At 35.4% G+C, this 17,966-nt stretch overlaps 1 protein-coding gene across 1 annotated transcript in view; it reads left to right on the plus strand.

The window, feature by feature from the left end:
* LOC129269038 (sorting nexin-14-like) overlaps window positions 1–17,966 on the plus strand; it is a 45,430-nt gene that overhangs the window by 9,035 nt on the left and 18,429 nt on the right. The window contains exons 6-15 of the mRNA XM_064105219.1: window positions 1,094–1,178; window positions 2,307–2,463; window positions 2,979–3,054; window positions 4,266–4,310; window positions 4,567–4,650; window positions 6,424–6,538; window positions 8,955–9,110; window positions 10,145–10,202; window positions 12,011–12,077; window positions 12,980–13,035. Coding sequence (XP_063961289.1) covers window positions 1,094–1,178; window positions 2,307–2,463; window positions 2,979–3,054; window positions 4,266–4,310; window positions 4,567–4,650; window positions 6,424–6,538; window positions 8,955–9,110; window positions 10,145–10,202; window positions 12,011–12,077; window positions 12,980–13,035 — 899 coding nt within the window. The remainder of the gene's footprint in view (window positions 1–1,093; window positions 1,179–2,306; window positions 2,464–2,978; window positions 3,055–4,265; window positions 4,311–4,566; window positions 4,651–6,423; window positions 6,539–8,954; window positions 9,111–10,144; window positions 10,203–12,010; window positions 12,078–12,979; window positions 13,036–17,966) is intronic.

Genomic DNA, 17,966 nt, shown 5'->3' on the forward strand with positions numbered 1-17,966 from the left:
ACTTCAGATTCAACATGTGTAAAATGATTTTTTTTAATTTAAAAAATGGCTCTAGCAAATTCAGAAATGGCTCTCGGAAATTGAAAAACGGCTCCCATAAATTTGTGACCAGTTAGAAAAATGGCTCCTGCAAAAAAAAATTCCCTGCCAAGGACAATTACGTGCATGTTGCATTGGCCTTGACCAGACCATGGACATCTAGTTCTTGGCCTCGGATGTCTAGTCCTTAGGCTAGGCCTTTGCTTTAGAGACTTTGGCCTTTGGCAGTCAGGACTTGGCCTTGTCCTCAGAGCTCTGAAGTTCTTGGCCTTGGTTAGGCAAGACTTGACATTGTCCTTGGTGTCAGACAGTGTGACCTAGACCTTGGCATCAGATGGTATGACCTTGGTCTTGTCCTCAGAGTTCTGAAGTCCTTGCCTTGGCTTTAGGCAGTCAGGACTTAGCCTTGTCTTTGATGTCAGACAATGTAGTCTTGGCCTTGTCAGACAGTGTGGCCTTGGATTTGTCCACAGAGTTCTTAAGCCATTGGCCTTGGGCAGTCAGGGCTTAGACTTGGCCTTGCCTCAGACAGTGTAATCCTTGGTCTATCCCTTTGCCTCAGAGTTCTGAAGTCCTTGCCTTGGCTTTAGGCAGTCAGGACTTAGCCTTGTCTTTGATGTCAGACAATGTAGTCTTGGCCTTGTCAGACAGTGTGGCCTTGGATTTGTCCACAGAGTTCTTAAGCCATTGGCCTTGGGCAGTCAGGGCTTAGACTTGGCCTTGCCTCAGACAGTGTAATCCTTGGTCTATCCCTTTGCCTCAGAATTCTGAAGTCTTTAGCCTTGGCCTTGGGCAGTGAGTACTTGTTCTTGGCCTCAGACAGTGAAGGCCTTGCTCGAGAGATCTGCACAACAGAAAATATGAATGGTTTTTGTGTATAATGTATGAGGAGTCCTCAACAAAAATATGCCATTTTATTTGAACATTGTCAGTTTGAATATGTTTTAATCCAATCTCTATCCTCTATCTTCATGAAAATGTAAATAAATTGAATGGGTTTTTTGTTTTAAAGATTTGTAAAAATTGTTAAATTTGTCAAATTTTACCTCTTTAGATTGACCTCCCTACACTTATCCTTCACAAACTGGTCAAAGCGGAATTAAGCCATCTTGATGTTTACCTTAGAGCAAAGAAAAAAGGTAAGTCCAGTGACTTATGATCTTTGCCATAAAATACTGACCAGTAGTTGCTTTACCATCGATATCAATATTACCTCCTCAACATCATCTAACAGCCAATGATAATCAGTGTTGTTATGGAAGTTTCTGATCATGGTCAAATTTCTGTCAATGATTGGTTGTACTATGCAAAAGTAGTACCACTAGCAGTAGTAGTATGAAAGAAGTAGTTGTAGTGCTTGTGGGGGTGTAGTGGTTATAGTGGTGGTGGTAGTGATGGTGGTGGTGTAGTGGTTATAGTGGTGGTGGTGGTGTAGTGGTTATAGTGGTGGTAGTAGTAATGGTAGTGGTGGTGGTAGTAGTAGTAGTGGTAGTGGTGCTACATACATTGGTTATAATGACACAATATTTTTAGTAATAGAAGAAACAGGAATAATTAATTGTAATTATTATAATTAGTAGTAACAATATTTGTTGTTGTTATAGGAGAAGCAATAGTAATTATAGTAGTAGAAGTAGTAGTTGTAGTAGTAGTAGTAGTAGTAGTAGTAGTAGTAGTAGTAGTAGTAGTAATAGTAGTAGTAGTAGTATTAGTAGTAATAGTAGTAGTATTAGTAGTAGTAGTCATAGTAGAAGTAGTAGTAGTAGTAGTAGTAGTAGTAGTCGTAGTAGTATTAGAAGTAATAGCAGCAGATCTTTGTCCGGTTCCACGACATTTGCTCGGGCGAAAATTTGCACCTTAAGCCAAACATAAAACCTAACCTCCAAAACTAAATAAACCCTATTCCTAATCTTTACATTATTCTGAACCAAAAACTCTATGCAATTACAAATCTATCTCTATTCCTATGCCCTCTGAGATAATAAGATGGGAGCAAACGTCACAGGAGCGTACTTGTACATGTATTTTGTGTCACTGTTTGTCGCCCTCTACTGTTCCTTTTTAGTCTTTTTTCTTTCTTTCATTTTGATATTGTATTTTGAATATTGTATGATGATTATTTAGTGATTATTATCTTATGTACTGAAATTTACTATTGTTATGAGTGTAATTGTGTTCCTGGAAATGAAATAAAATAGATAAATAATTGAATCAATTAATCTGACCAATGCTTTGTTCTACATAATAGTCACTCTTTTTTATTTTAGCTCGATGGGGAGAAGACATTCAGGATTTGACCATTAAGATGTATGGAAGTCATCTCCATGTTGCCGTTAGGAACAGACATACTGAGCTGGAGTATGTTAGGAACCTCTGCGAAATTCTCTTTCCATTCATCGTCTCGAATGAGCACCAACAGAGCAAGTAAGGAATAAACAGTAACAATTTTATTATTAGTAGTATTTGTATAGTACGTCACGCTTGAAAATGTATTTTATATGTATACGTGTAGTGTTATTAAGATTTGCTGTCTTTATGCATTTCTTATTTTTTAGTTTGTAAAAGATTTGTACAGTTCCGCACATGCTGCAAAAAGATCTTAAACTAAATGATACCATTGTTATTATTATTATTATGGACAAAATAATACCACTATCATGATTTTATTATTATAAATTTGATCAATTAACCCTGAAATAGCCATGGGGAGGGAGTTGAATTCCCCCCTCCCCCCTCTTCCTTGACATTTTTCGCAACCATTTTGCCCTGTGAAATTTTTCAACTGCACGGCTCGCTGACTTTTCGACTTTCAAGTCTTGCACATCTTCTGAGTTCAAAGACGCATGGTAATGTCAGGTATATTTTTATTTGTTATGGTTAAAATATGTGTCAGCATTGAAATATAAATATACCTAGGTATTTGTTATTTGTTTTTGTAGATGTACAATATCATTCCTGAGAGAGTTACTATCTAGGTCTCTCATCATGCCTGCTATGGACGTTATTGCAAACCCAGTGAGTGATATAATTACTATGGTTTGAATATAGATTTATTTTACATTGAATAGCCATGATACATAGGCAAAACTTTTGTGTGCCTTATATGTTGTCTGTACTTCTTTTCATATTGTATCAAGAGTGTGGAAGTAGTATCACAGACAAGGTATCATTCATTGATCCTTATTTTTTTGTCTATAAAGAAGCACTGTTATTCTAGAAGTATTTCACAAAGATTTATGAATGACTTAGAGAGAGTTGCACTTAAATTTTAGTTGCGAACGGTATAAATGCATCACTGTATTGGTGAGGTCATTGCCGCACTTCCACCTATCCACCAATCAGATTATGTGTGCGTCAGCATTTAAAGGGGAAGTTCACCCTGACAAAAAGTTTATTATAAAAATAGCATATGAAATAATAAAAAAACATTGCCGAAGGTTGAAGAAAAATCGATCAAAGAATAAAAGAGTTAATAGTATTTTGATAATTTGATTTGTGCCGTCATATGCGCGCAGCTTTACTACATATTGTATGGTAAAAAATCAATAGAAATATTATTCATTCAGAAAATTTAAAATGTTTTTTTATTGTGCCTTCAGTTTAACATTAGACAAATCATTTTGCAACTGTCCCTGAAAAGAATGCAAAAAAATGATATTACATAACAAATGGGGCAGCTGCTCATTTATGACGTCACAAACCCAAAACTTTAGATTCTAATAATTTTCTTAATCTTTATATGGATTTTCCTCAAACCTTCACCAATATTTTTTTTTTTTCTTCTGCTATTTTTACATCAAACCTTTCTTCAAGGTGAACCCCTTTCAACATGACTGTAAGTCACACTCAGCTCTTTGTGAATACACCCCTCTGGTTGGTCTCTTGCTGTTACATGACAGAGAAAGAAAACTTGCCAATACTGAAATTATCCAGGAGATGTTTTCTCTCTTATGGTGTAAAATTTCAGTATAATTAGTGCAAAAAAATGAGACATCAAACAGAACAGATAAGACTATTTCAACATTTTTTCAAAGTATGAAAAGTAGAATGCTATATTGATTCAGCTTCCAGCTTTGTTTTTTTTTGTTACTGCTTTATTAGTAACAGGTAGCTTGATTGATGTGTTCGATATGTATTAATATTGTTATTTTGGTTTAAAATTACAATTCAATGATACATGCATATGATATGGCATTTATCTCTGCTTTTCTGCTTCTTGTTTACAGGATGTTGTCAACAAGATGCTTGAAGTCTTTTTCGATGAAGAACCTGTGAGTGCTTTGAATTTGACATTATTCTGAATCGGGTTTGATTGAACACTTCCACAGTGACAATAAGCTTTAGGAGCTACCTGCAGTGATTTTAATGCTTACTGACTGTCATTATTATTTAAATTGTCAAATTAAAGGAAGATTGGATGATCAATATTGATGAATTTAGCAAGAATTTATAAGATATTTCTTTGACCTTATTCCGGCATAACCATCATATTTGTAAATATATTTTTTTCTTTCATATTTTTTTTAGATGGCAAAATCAACAGACCCACCGACAGAACCTGTTAACATCTTGAAAGCGTTTTGTGAAGCCAAACCATGTCATATTTCTAATGTAAGTAAACAGTGCATCTATTATCAAAAGGATATGCCCCTTGTGACCTGCAACCACCAAAGCAACAATAAGTCACCAAGAAGGGTCATCTGTAAAAGCCAAAATAGTAATTTGGTCTTCAGCATAAATTATATTGTAAATATTTGTTCTCTATTATTACTCGTAGATAAGTAGCTTCCAATATTATTTTGTACTGATCTTTCGTATCACCATTGGATGTTTTTCATGTATATTTATATTTATGTATATGTATTTTATGTTATACAGGGCCTCCTAGTAGAACAGTATTGTAACTACTGATGGGGCTACCCTGTGAAATAAAGACGAAATAAGTAAACAAATGAATAAATATAAATAATATTTATTAAATGAATAAATAAATTAAATAATAAAATAATAAAATAAATAGAAATAAATGAATGAATAAATAAATAAATGAGTAAAAAATAAATAAGTAAATAAATGAATGAAATATATAAAAATAAGAAAATTAGCTTTTCTGAAATGGTAACTTTCTCCTTTTTACTGTTAAAATCCGAAGTTGATCACTAAGTGAAAACAAAGATGAGATACAAGAGTTTCTTTGACAACATTTTATCTTGACTGCATGAAAGTTTCATTGAGATTGTGCAGTGTGCATATCTCCAGCTAGTCCAGATTGGACCTTGGTGTTTGGAAGTTCCCTTTCCCAAAGCTAACATAGAGGGCACATGTCTTCAAATCAGCGCCAATCCACTAATCTCAGGGAAGATGAGTGGATTGGCACTGATTAGAGATTGGGAGACATGTGCCCTCTATGTTAGCTTTGGGAAAGGGAACTTCCAAACACCAAGGTCCAATCTGGACTAATCTCCAGCTTGAGTGAACCCCAAGCTTTGCTTTTCTCTCTATTCTTTAAATCTCTCTAAATTCCTTCTACATTCAATCAAGTATTTGTGATGGTTATTTCAGGTCAATTTGGGCAAGTTATACATTATTTTAAAGCTCAAAGAAAATGAAAAAAATTGTTTTGCATGACGTATGTCGGTTTCGGGTTGGCAGGTAATTTATTGCTGAAGGATAATTTATTTCTCATTTAACTCAGTTATATTTTTCACAGGTGTACCCCTTTCAGTCATAAAACTGAATAACTAAAGGTCTTTGTATGACACAGAAATTTGTCTGAAACTTGCCCAAACTCAAGTGAATTTATTATTTATTAATTTGACATTTCATATTTAAGTCCTAACCATTAGCCACAAGTGTGACAGAGACAGCATCTTCACTGTTTTTGTCATTGCACTATTTCAAAATTACATCACAACTCTTACAATGTGGTAATAAATTGAATTTCAAATTTATCATTTATTCTATTCAAGTTAAAGGAATTATGATGTAATTTGTTTCAATTTTGGTTTGAGGGCCAAGCTGTAGTATTGGTTTTAATGCTGTATTGATATTTTTGTTTGTACAAAGCATCTGAAACATTTTGATTATTTCACTCATTTACATGTATTCTCAAGCTTTTAATTTCATTTTTTATTTTTATATATTGGATATTTGCTGTGATATGATTAATATTATTATCATAACTTATATTTAGCTTTTCCCATTAGGCCCAAAACACTTACAATGAATTGACTTGTGCACAATTATGAAAACTATGAATTACTAAAAAGATTTTTTTAATATACTGATGCTTACATACATGTACATGTAATCAACCAACTTGTTATATAATGAAAACATATCATTGATGGGTGCAATGTAATCTTTTGTATTGTTTTGTTGTAGGCCCTGCATTATGAAACATCAGAGATTCTCAGCAACAGTACCCTGCTCTTCCCGTTCCTTCAGTTTATGCGGAGAGAGGGCGCTCTAAACCTTCTCCAGTTCTGCCTGACAGTCGGTAATCACCTATAAATCCCGCCTTTTGCCAAGTTTTCTTGTGGCCAATCAGATCGCAGAATTTTACAGTGGCTTGTTGTACTGTATGCTAATGATAGAAACGTTCATGAAACTTGTGTTATACTTTATATCTGGGCCCCATCTTTCAATGAGTTATGATTGATCCGATCAATCGCAACTATGGACGCCCAGCAACATCAACATGTATTATTTATGTTTGTTCAAAATATTTTCTTACTATGATATATATTCATGTATTCATTGTTTTCTTGAAAATTTACTGTGCTTCTCTTTGTTTACAAAGGACATTGTGCAAATTTCTTAAAGAAAAAAATTATGACACTGATGGATTTCCATAGAGTTACAATTGATTGGATCAATCATAACTCTTTGTAAGACGGGGCCCTGGTTCCCACTGTCTTGTCATGGTCTTAATTGTGTAGTTATCATAAGGATCCTCCAGATCAGGGCCCTGTCTTACAAAGAGTTACGATTGATCCAATCAATCGTAACTCTGTGGAAATCATTGGCGTCATAATTTTTTCTGCAAGAAATATGCAAACTGTCCTTTGTTAACAAAGGCGAACACACCAAATTGTTAAGAAAACGAATGTATGAATATACATCATATCTAGAAAAAAAATTTGAGCAAACATGCATTTTAGATGTTGACGTTACTGGCTTTCCATAGTTGTGGTTGATCGGATCAATCGCAGCTCTTTGTAAGACAGGTCCCAGTTGTGGCAATTATATTGATCGAAGAAAAATCTTGAGCAGTTCTTGTTATCGGTTATGAATGGCAATTGTTGCATTCATAAAGGAGCACATGACAGTTTCAGGGGTTGTTTCACAAATAGTTAAGTAGGACTTAGAGTCAGACTTAAATTGTCCAGTTGCGTGCCGAATAAAAGGCATCACCGCAGTGGACAAATCGTGGTGAGAGGACACACCCTACTGTGTATAAATAAAAAAGACTGCGCGTTACACATCGTTTCCGTGTCATCATCAAGCATGCTCGTTGTGAACCCCCCCCTCCAGGTTTAATATCTTGGATGTCTTTATTTGTATCTTGTTGCAATAAGGATGATTAATCCACACTCGGAGCATGTAACACAGAGCGAACCAGGTGGTTGTTTCATAAAGCTGTTCGTAAGGTAAGAGCGACTTTAAGCAAGACTGGTGATCCTTTCTTGTGGTAAACGGTATTCACCAAAACGTTCAGTGGTGATGGTTTTGCACATAAAAGGATCACCAGTCATTCCTAAAATCGCTCTTAAGTTACGAACTGCTTTATGAAACGGCCCCCTGGGCTCCGTAACACTAAGATTGGCAATCGATCGCTAAATGGACTGACCAATCAAGATCAATGTTACACATGCATTTGGTTTCAAATACAGACCAGGAACCAATCAGAAGTGTTCTTTCATATTTGAAATTCATCACTAAGATTTGTGTTATGGCGCCCAGCTGATAATACAGTTCATTTTTATGCTTGATTGATATGATTAATGCAATGAAGCATGAATATTAGCCCTACAAGCTACGTGGACCACAAATCGGCAAAGGACCCTTTTGGTCGGGTGATCTTTCTCAAAGCTAAATTTTGAGCAGGTTGTTGAGCTTGGAAGGTAATTAATCCAGGGTAGGATTTAATTGCAGGTTTATGGAATTTTTTCCAATAAACTCTGTCTTATCCGATAGCTACCACAATAGCAATAAGAAATCTTTGCTTCTGGGTCAGTTAAACTCAAGGAAAGTTTTCAGATCCAACAACTTTTCAGACAACAAATGTTGATGATTTAAATGATCTTGAGTTTTAAACAGAAGGGTATTGACTTTATGCAGACAAGCAGTATGCTTCTGCATTAGCATGAGCAGATTTCCCAATTTCCCACTGATTTTGTTTGTGCTAATTAGAGTTTTCCAAGCAAGCTTCGTGATACCTTGGATGTTGTCTTGTAGAACCTTGAGACAACCTTCCTTGCGTTGTGTGTAAACGTCTCTCCCATGTTTCATAGATGCAGGCTATGTTACAATGGAAAACACTCCGTCCCTCGGATAGGACGTTAAATGGAGGCCCCGTGTAGAGGAGAGTCACCACCTTTGCACGTAAAGAACCCACTGCACTATTCGTATAAGAGTAGGGGGAAACCCCGGTGTAGTGGTCCACCTGCATTCCCCCCAATCAGTTATATCGGGAGGAGAGACCTGCGGGTCATAGTGATTCAGTTCGCTTTTCGCCTCCCAGGCACAGGTGACGCCAAAACAAAATAATAAAATAATAAAAAATAATAGACAATGTTTGGCACCACCCTTTCTGTTCCATACTTCAGTTCCATATCTTCATGTTGTATCTTAACAGTTTCAGTGAAACCCATATCCATATTTCATCATTTTTTTCTTCCAATTTATGACAGAGGATTTTAACAGACGAAGCCTGGTCCCCGACATGACAGACCAGCAGAAACGAGACCTTCATCTAGAAGCGAAGGAGCTCTACAATCTCTACTTTGCTTCCGACGCTGTGGATAGGATCAATTTTCAAGAAGATGTCACCTCGGCATTCCAAGACAGTAAGTCTTTAAGATTCATAGATTCAAAATATTTTATTGTCTGTTAAAACAGAAATCCAGCCTCTACTGGCAATATATACATGGTCCTTTTATATAGCGCAGTTACTATATGCATACAGTAGACGCTACTGCGCTTGATACTTGGTATCATATTATTACCCCGGCAGTAGCTGAGCCACCGTATAGGTGCTAAAGCATTCAAGGAATAAATTGACATATGTACAGAGCATTAGAAAATATTCAAAACCTAAACAAGATATATATATATATATACATATATATATGAAATAATATTCAGCACTCTCTAGCCAACTCTATCACAGGAGAAGAACAGAGCACCAGGTCGGTAGTGAACCAAATCTGATGCTCTGTGCCTCCACCTAGACATTGTGAGTCAGAGAATGCTGAAAAGTAGGGTACATGTAGAAATAGATTTATTGATAAACTGGCATTTAAAATTGACATTTACTATCTAGCTTCCCTCCAGGAGACTATAAAAAGTTTGAAATTTGTTTATTGGGATGATTTATTGCCATATTGTAGCTTTTACAGCTGATGATCATTGACTATCCAAATATGCAGTATAATGGAGCCCCATCTTGAAAAGACTTTTCTTCTTCTAATAAACTAAGAAATGAAAATGTTTGAAATTTGTGCTTAATTTGTGCGTTTCTGACTCTTGCCTTGCAATCAGAGGGTCGTGTGTTTGAATCCCACCATGGCCTAGCATCCTTTGGCAAGGCATCAATCCACAATTTGCCACTCTCCACCCAGGTGTTAAATGGTTACCCGGTAGGATGTGAATGTCTATGTATTATGCCTAGCAATTGGAACTATTGTTGGAATGCTCCACAGGGAGTGGAGAAAGTGCATACATTATATGCGGGCAAGCCAGGATCCGATGACTGGGGTAATGATAATTGCAAGGTAAAGCGCTTAGCAACAAGGTGTAATAAGCGCTATACATGTATATATATAACTATTATTATTATTAAGCTTCTAATACATGAACAATATTTTTTATTATTTTTTAGTTGTTACAGGACCTCCTGAAGGAATTATTAGGATGAGGAAGACATTGACCCTCTTTGAGTAAGTCTGCTTTCATTAACTCTTTAATGTAATTCAGATTGTGACAATGGCAAACCCACATAGTTGTTCACAGCTTTTATAAAGTAAAATGAATCTGCTATTGCAATTATACTCGGTAACAATAAATATTTTTGTCTCGCCTGCATAGCAGAGCGAGACTATAGGCGCCGCTTTTCCGACGGCGGCGGCGGCGGCGTCAACATCAAATCTTAACCTAAGGTTAAGTTTTTGAAATGACATCATAACTTAAAAAGTATATGGACCTAGTTCATGAAACTTGGACATAAGATTAATCAAGTATTACTGAACATCCTGCCTGAGTTTCAGGTCACATGACCAAGGTCAAAGGTCATTTAGGGTCAATGAACTTAGACCATGTTGGGAGAATTATTTTCAAAATCTTAACCGAAGGTTAAGTTTTTGAAATGACATCATAACTTAGAAAGTATATGAACCTAGTTTATGAAACTTGGGCATAAGGTTAATCAAGTATTAGTGAACATCCTGCTCGAGTTTCAGGTCATGTGACCAAGGTCAAAGGTCATTTAGGGTCAATGAACTTTGGTAAAGTTGGGGGTATTTGTTGAATTACTATCATAACTTTGAAAATTTATGGATCTAGTTCATGAAACTTGGACATAAGGTTGATCAAGTATTAGTGAACATCCTGCCTGAGTTTCAGGTCACATGACCGAGGTCAAAGGTCATTTAGGGTCAATGAACTTTGGCCAAGTTGGGGGTATTTGTTGAATTACCATCATAACTTTGAAAGTTTATGGATCTAGTTCAGGAAACTTGGACATTAGGTTAATCAAGTATCACTGAACATCCTGTGCACATTTCAGGTCACATGACCAAGGTCAAAGGTCAATGAACTTTGGCCATAATGGGGGTATCTGTTGAATTACCATCATAACTTTGAAAATTTATGGATCTGACTCATGAAACTTGGACATAAGAGTAATCAAGTATCACTGAACATCATGTGCGAGTTTCAGGTCACATGACCATGGTCAAAGGTCATTAAAGGTCAATGAACTTTGGCCGTGTTGGGGGTATTTGTTGAATTACCATCCTAACTCTGAAAGTTTATGGATCTAGTTCATAAAACTTGGGATATAAGAGTAATCAAGTATCACTGAACATCCCCTGTGAGTTTCAGGTCACAAAACCAAGGTCAAAGGTCAATAAACTTAGGCCATGATGGGGTAATTTTTGAATCGCCATCATAACTTCGAAAGTTTATGGATAGAGTGAATGAAATATGGACATGGGTGTAGTTGACAAGTCTTAAGTCACCGTTCAAATGTCATTTATGGTCAATGAATGTGGTATTATGTCATTATATGAATTGTGTTTTTGTGAATGATTATTTTATAGTAGTTTTCAAAGTTAGCACTGCTGCTATATTAAATCGCGTAATGCAGGTGAGACTGCCAGAGGCGTTCCACTTGTTAGATTTATATAACAAATTTATTTAACTGATGACAATATCATAGCATTACCAGCAGTTTTCCTTCATTTTTTTCTTTCTTTTCCTAACGTGCACTGAGACCTATGTAAGGTGTAATGCGCTATACAAGAACTGTATTATTATTATTTGTTTTCTTCAGAATGGAATATAGATTAAACATTAGTCAAAGTGAAATATGAATATAATAATAATATGAAATAATGAAAAGTAACAAAGTTGCATTTATTAACACTGATTTTGTTGTTTTCTTCATGTTCCCAATTTCGAGTGATAAACATCAAACGTAATACATGTATATCCCCTTTGAATGTGATGGATGTCTTTTTTTCTGTAGAGCTTATGAATATGTGTTCAGTCTGCTAGAGAGTACATACTGCCCCCTGTTTCATCATTCAGAAGAGGTAAAGAACATGCTTTCATTATTTTTATACTCCTAATGTAGTCCCATTATGTCTACTTACATGTAAGAGTTAATGTCACTTTAATCTCACATGTGGAATATGGATAGTACATGTAATCTTCCAAGAAAATATATTTAGAACAATGTTTTATCACTTTTGCAATTTTTGCAATTATAGACTGTGAGCATTATCATACTTGTTGTACTGTATATGATAATGATGATTGTACACCCACGCTAAGCTAGATATTTGATGTTGAATTATGAAATGAATTACTTTTTATCAAACACTTTTATATCCAAGGGATTTCCAATGTCTGTATGCAACAAAGGATTATTCAAAGATGAAATGAATTTCCTACATTACATATAAATCATAAAATCAGACTCGTTTTGATTGATGATTGCAAGTTCAAAAGACCGTTTTGGATCACCCATTAGATGCACATTTATATATGAAAGATGCCCTACAGGCTCGAGAAGGCTAAATCACTCCTCTTAGGTTATAAAGTGAACAATTGTTCACATTTCATTTCAAAGAAAACATTTACTCCATTGTGAGTCACAGCCTCACAAATTAATTTTCTTAACATTTGTAATTTGCAATTATCAAAAAAAAAATCATTTTATTAGTTTTCCTTTGTATGCAAAAATCAATGACCTCTTTGTGTCTGTATAACTTGCGTTGTTTGTCAAATTATTTAATTGTATATCTAAGTATGTGTTTTTATTCAAAGGAATAAATAAATCTTGAATTTTTCTTGAATCATGACTTTCATAAAATCTGTCATCTTGAATAATTGTCCAACAGATATGTTCTTCAAAGTTTAATAAACTAAAATTTTTGAATGACATTTACCCAATCCCTAAGTAATGAACCTTGCGCTCTTTGTTTTTTCATAGTATTACACCTTGTTATGTGGAAAGAGAAGACTTGCATTAGCAAGGGGATCAAGCAAGTAAGTTATCTATCACAATCATTATTTCAAAGATCTTCACATCTAGTACTTAACTGTCTAGTTTCAATATCGAACATTGGCACTGATATAAATATGCTTAGCTTAATATTTGTAAAACCTCAGTCACCTTTGCTCTACAGCATGCGTATGGCGGCCGTAAATACCTTAATTCGAGAGATTTCTGCGGTGGTTGCAGGGTTGACGTACGGCGGATTCCTATTTTTTACAGGCAGTAGGGGTGGCTGTAGAATTATAGCGCGGAGTTTGAAATTTTTTCATTTCTACGCTAGCCGTAGTAAAGTAATTAGACTAGCCGTAGCAATGGCTTAGAACGGTCTACGACAGCCATGAGTGTGCCTTGCTTCCACCTTGTGTTTGCCTATAAAACCTATGACCGTGCGTCATCATTTCAAGGACATACGACAGCTGCAGTTTTTCTGTCTCCATGAATTAAAAAAAAGCCATGCGAAGCCCCTAACATATGTGACTGCCACAGTATTGTGACCATGAAAATTCTGCGTCGAACGTAGAATTGCTACTCGCTGTAGAAATTCTAGAATCTACGGCAGCCTTAGCAAATGTGACTGAGGTATAAAGTCCGTTGTCATCGGACTTTTATACTTAAAAAAAAATTATGTTCTAATTATTAAGACCATAGCTTAACAAGCCTCTACCCTATAATGCACTGCATTTATATCCTGTATTATTTACGAAGAATTAATGCTAATGTGCATGTTCTACTAACATTTATAATCTAATGATTCATTATCTTCATATCTAATGTATGTAAATTTCACTAACTATACTCACATGTTGCACAATATTTATTGAGCCACGTCCCAGATTGTCCCCACACAATAACAATTAAAGGTAAATGACAGTTGTGGTAATGATTTCAAAACGAAACAGAATCCAATAAAATGACCACTCATGTGTCTGTTTGCATAAATAAAAAATGTGTTCCAAAGGATTATGGAAAAAAAATGTGTAGTTGCCGAGAAATTATAAGCAATAGAAGCATGGGATTCAAGGCAAATGTATGGTCTCTTTCTAAGCAATAATAATACATTGTCCCACATGTGGTAATCTGTGTTGATGATCTACAGTTGATAGTTTGTCAGCTTAGATTTCATGATTTCACAAAGTTCAATTTATATAACTGTACCAGATTAAGATCCGCTATGATAAAGTGACAATTTGCTTCAATATTTGTTTTTACAGACCTTCTCATGAAATCGATGCTAACTGCAACTATTTTCATTTATCTTTAACAGTCAATAAACAATACTAAATATCACCTAAAGATTGTTTAACAAACCTTTCCTCTTTTGTGTTTTCCTTTTATGTTATTGCTTCACTGGATCTCTTTCCCCTCACCTCTCCTCTCCTGACTTATCAATTTCTTGGTAAACTTTTTTTTTACACCTTTTCTCTTGTATAATTCCCCCCTTTTCACCCTTCTACCCAACTTACACCTTGTATCTTTCGTCTTACTTTCCCACTCTTTTAACTTTATGCCAAATTTTAATTTTACATTGATGTACAATTATCATCCTTGAATCATTGATTTGAGAAAACTTCATTTATACTTCCTCTATTGTCATTTCCTGTGTTGCTACTCACTTGATTTGGCAACTATTCATTCCCTTCAACTGTATTGATTCCATCCATACACAACCCGACCTAATTGCACTGATATAACTGTTATTAACCCCAATATTGCTCCCTTTATAGTTGTTCTACACCCGAACCTGTACCCTCCCCCATAAACTCCACTCCCCCACCCCTCTCGGTCCTCCAACGGTCAGTATTCATGCTCTATTCAAAGGACCAGTCACACCAGAGAACCGACTCTAAACCGACCAAAGCTATATGTTACCAGCCTCCCCAAAACCAACAATAAGTCACCCACAATGAATTTCGAGATTTTTAAATTGAGTTTGAAAAAGCACTTCCTAAGCTTTAAAATGATATATAACTTGTCCAAATTGATCAACAACAACCTGCACAAGTATTTGATTGAATGCAGATAAAAAAATTCAGTGAGTGCTTCGAAAAATGAGAAAATGACATTAGAATTTTTGGTTTACACGAGCATGAGATAAGCAAACTGCAATCTTAGTGAAACTTCCAAGGCAGTCCACAAAAACATGTGCCATGTTTTTCTATTCAGCTTTACAACTTGAAATTTTGACAGTATTAAGTAGAAGATTTACTCTTTTGGATAAACTAATTTTTTGCTTTTTGAAGACCAAATTACTATTTTGGCTATTGACAGAGGGCCTTCCCTGGCAACTTATAGGCCCGAATTCACAAAGGTGGTTTTTAAAACCCTCATTTGAACCCATGGTTTATGCAGATTTCCTGTATAAATTATGCTGATATAAAAAAATAAAAAAAAATGTCCAATGCTGATGCACGCTTTTGTCACAATGCACCAAATTGGTGCCTGTTGCCATGGTTAAGTTCAAAACAGTGGACTCCTGAATAAAATAGCGTACTTAACCATGGCAACACGCGTCAAGTTGGCGCACTGTGACAAAAGCGTGCATCGGCATTGGAAATTTGTTAATATACGCGGTAAATAAGCGTACCGGTAATTTATACAGGAAATCTGCATAAATCATGGGTTCAACCGATGGTTTTAATAACCACCTTGGTGAATTCGGGCCGTAGGGTTGGTGACGTACCATCGGTCTGTTTGGAGTCGGAACCTTTGCCGTGACTGTGGCATGTCTCGTATTGGTATATACATGTATATATATATCAATGTATATTATCATATAACCTCTTTGTCCTGTAGAAATTGAAACCTATGCTAATGATGGAAAGTGTGGTTTTATCATAGAAATATTTTGCCTTTTCGTGGGTTTTTTACTGGGGTTCACTTGAGTGTAGCCTTAGCAATTGGTTCATAGTTACCATGCATGTGTATAGATGTCCTTTTCTCACTTGTCTATTAGATGTTCATTCATGTACGGGGTTTCATTGGTATCCAAATGTTTTTTTTATATTATCAATGTATGGATTGCCATGAGAGACATCGTTTTTTATTGGTTATTTTTTACAAATTCAAAGGGACTTCTGTTACAATGCAATTGTCTTGGAGGGGTAAATGTAGTAGGGAAACTGGGGGGCTGAATGTTGCCTTCACCTATAATACATGATTTTCGATATAAGTTGCGTTGTGTCATTCAGTTGATTTGAAAATTATCTGATGGGAATATGGACAAACTAGGCGGCATTCCCTGGCTACTGCAGGGAGGGGCCCTCACCACGACTCAAATAACTGTTGAGATATGCAATTGTTTTTGTACGGGTATCATTTAAGTGAACACAGCTGCTGCAGTGCATTGCAAGAAAAGATGGAATGAGAGGTGAATGGGAGTTGGTGCTCGACAAAGCTTAAAAAATAATATATTTTGCTATTTAATTAAAAAGGAAATATTTCTCCAGCTCTTTTTGGGGTTTGCTTGACTGTTCTTTATTATGTTGATGATAAAGGATTTAGAAGTAGTTTCGTTTTGGTGAAATTGTCATTGATTCATGCAATATTGCGGTATGAGAAAGGGTTTTATTCATCTGACCATTCAATTGCATATTGATTAGGATACATACATGTAGTAGTGTGGTGTTTGTGATCACTAGCTTAGCATTTTAGTAGCTGTTATCACTGTAATAGAAGAGCTACATATCCATATTCGCTTAACAATGCATACCTGGGGGCCGTTTCATAAAGCTGTTCGTAAGTTAAGAGCGACTTTAAGAACGACTGGTGAACCTTTCTTACGCGCTAAATAGTCACCAATGAACATCAATGGTGAATATCATTTACCATAAGAAAGGATCACCAGTCGTTCTTAAAGTCGCTCTTACCTTACGAACAGCTTTATGAAACACCCGCCTGTAGTCCTACAAAGTTTGGCAATGTACTTGTATGTTTATCCGAAGTCTTTGGTTTTAGATACCGGTAGTTGGTTCTAAGGTTATTCACTAAAGATTGAACTCGTACGGTAGTAGTGAAGACTAAATTTGAAATTTCATAATCAGCTGACAATGTTTTCACTTTTCAAAGGAAGCCAATTCTGATTGAATGAATTAGCTTGAAATTCAAAATTACATGAATGTATAGATTTATAGTTTAAGAACTTTGCAGTAAATCTTTTATCAGTGATGCTTGTCAGTAATTAGTAGAATACATTATCTAGTCCATTTATAGAGTAGAGCTTTTATGCTAAAAAGTTATAAAAAAAAAATTTTATGCTAAAAAGTTAAAATCTTTTTTTTTTGCATAGACTGATTTTCAGGGAGTTGGTCAGCATAACTCATCCCTTATCTCAATTGGAATTGTCATTTGTAGTTTAATATTATCATTTACCTCAAAACACTCAACCTTTATGTAGACCCAGCTGTCATAGAATTCTTACCCACGATGCAACAGCCAGCCTTTAGTGAATACTTTTGTAGCGGCATCTTTCCAGTTTGAGCTGCAAATTTCAAATGGGCAATATCTAGCTATATTCAAAATTCCAAGATACTATTCTCAACCCAAAGAATTATGATACATGTCTTTGAGCGGACCAAGAATGCCCATGTTTAAGTGTTTAATTATTTGCAATTATCATGCAAAAGTCTTTGTTAGATTGATGTATTAGTTGTCCTTCACCTTCAAGTAATATGCTTGTCATGTAAAGTACAGTATGATATATCAAGTGTATGTGGGTGACTTTGATTTCATTTGTATTTCTCAATGTATGGATGATCTCACATTGATTCATCAGTGTCTAGTTGTGTAATTGGAGGAAGATCTATAGATTCCTGAATTATTACAACATCTTTATGTAGATTTCCTAGATTTTCAAGTTAGTACCTGACTTTGTGAATGGTTAGTTGTTTTATTTATCCATGGGAATAAAGTTCAGTTGTACCAT

The sequence above is a fragment of the Lytechinus pictus genome, chromosome 10 (assembly GCF_037042905.1).
Source record: "Lytechinus pictus isolate F3 Inbred chromosome 10, Lp3.0, whole genome shotgun sequence".
Taxonomy (NCBI): domain Eukaryota; kingdom Metazoa; phylum Echinodermata; class Echinoidea; order Temnopleuroida; family Toxopneustidae; genus Lytechinus; species Lytechinus pictus.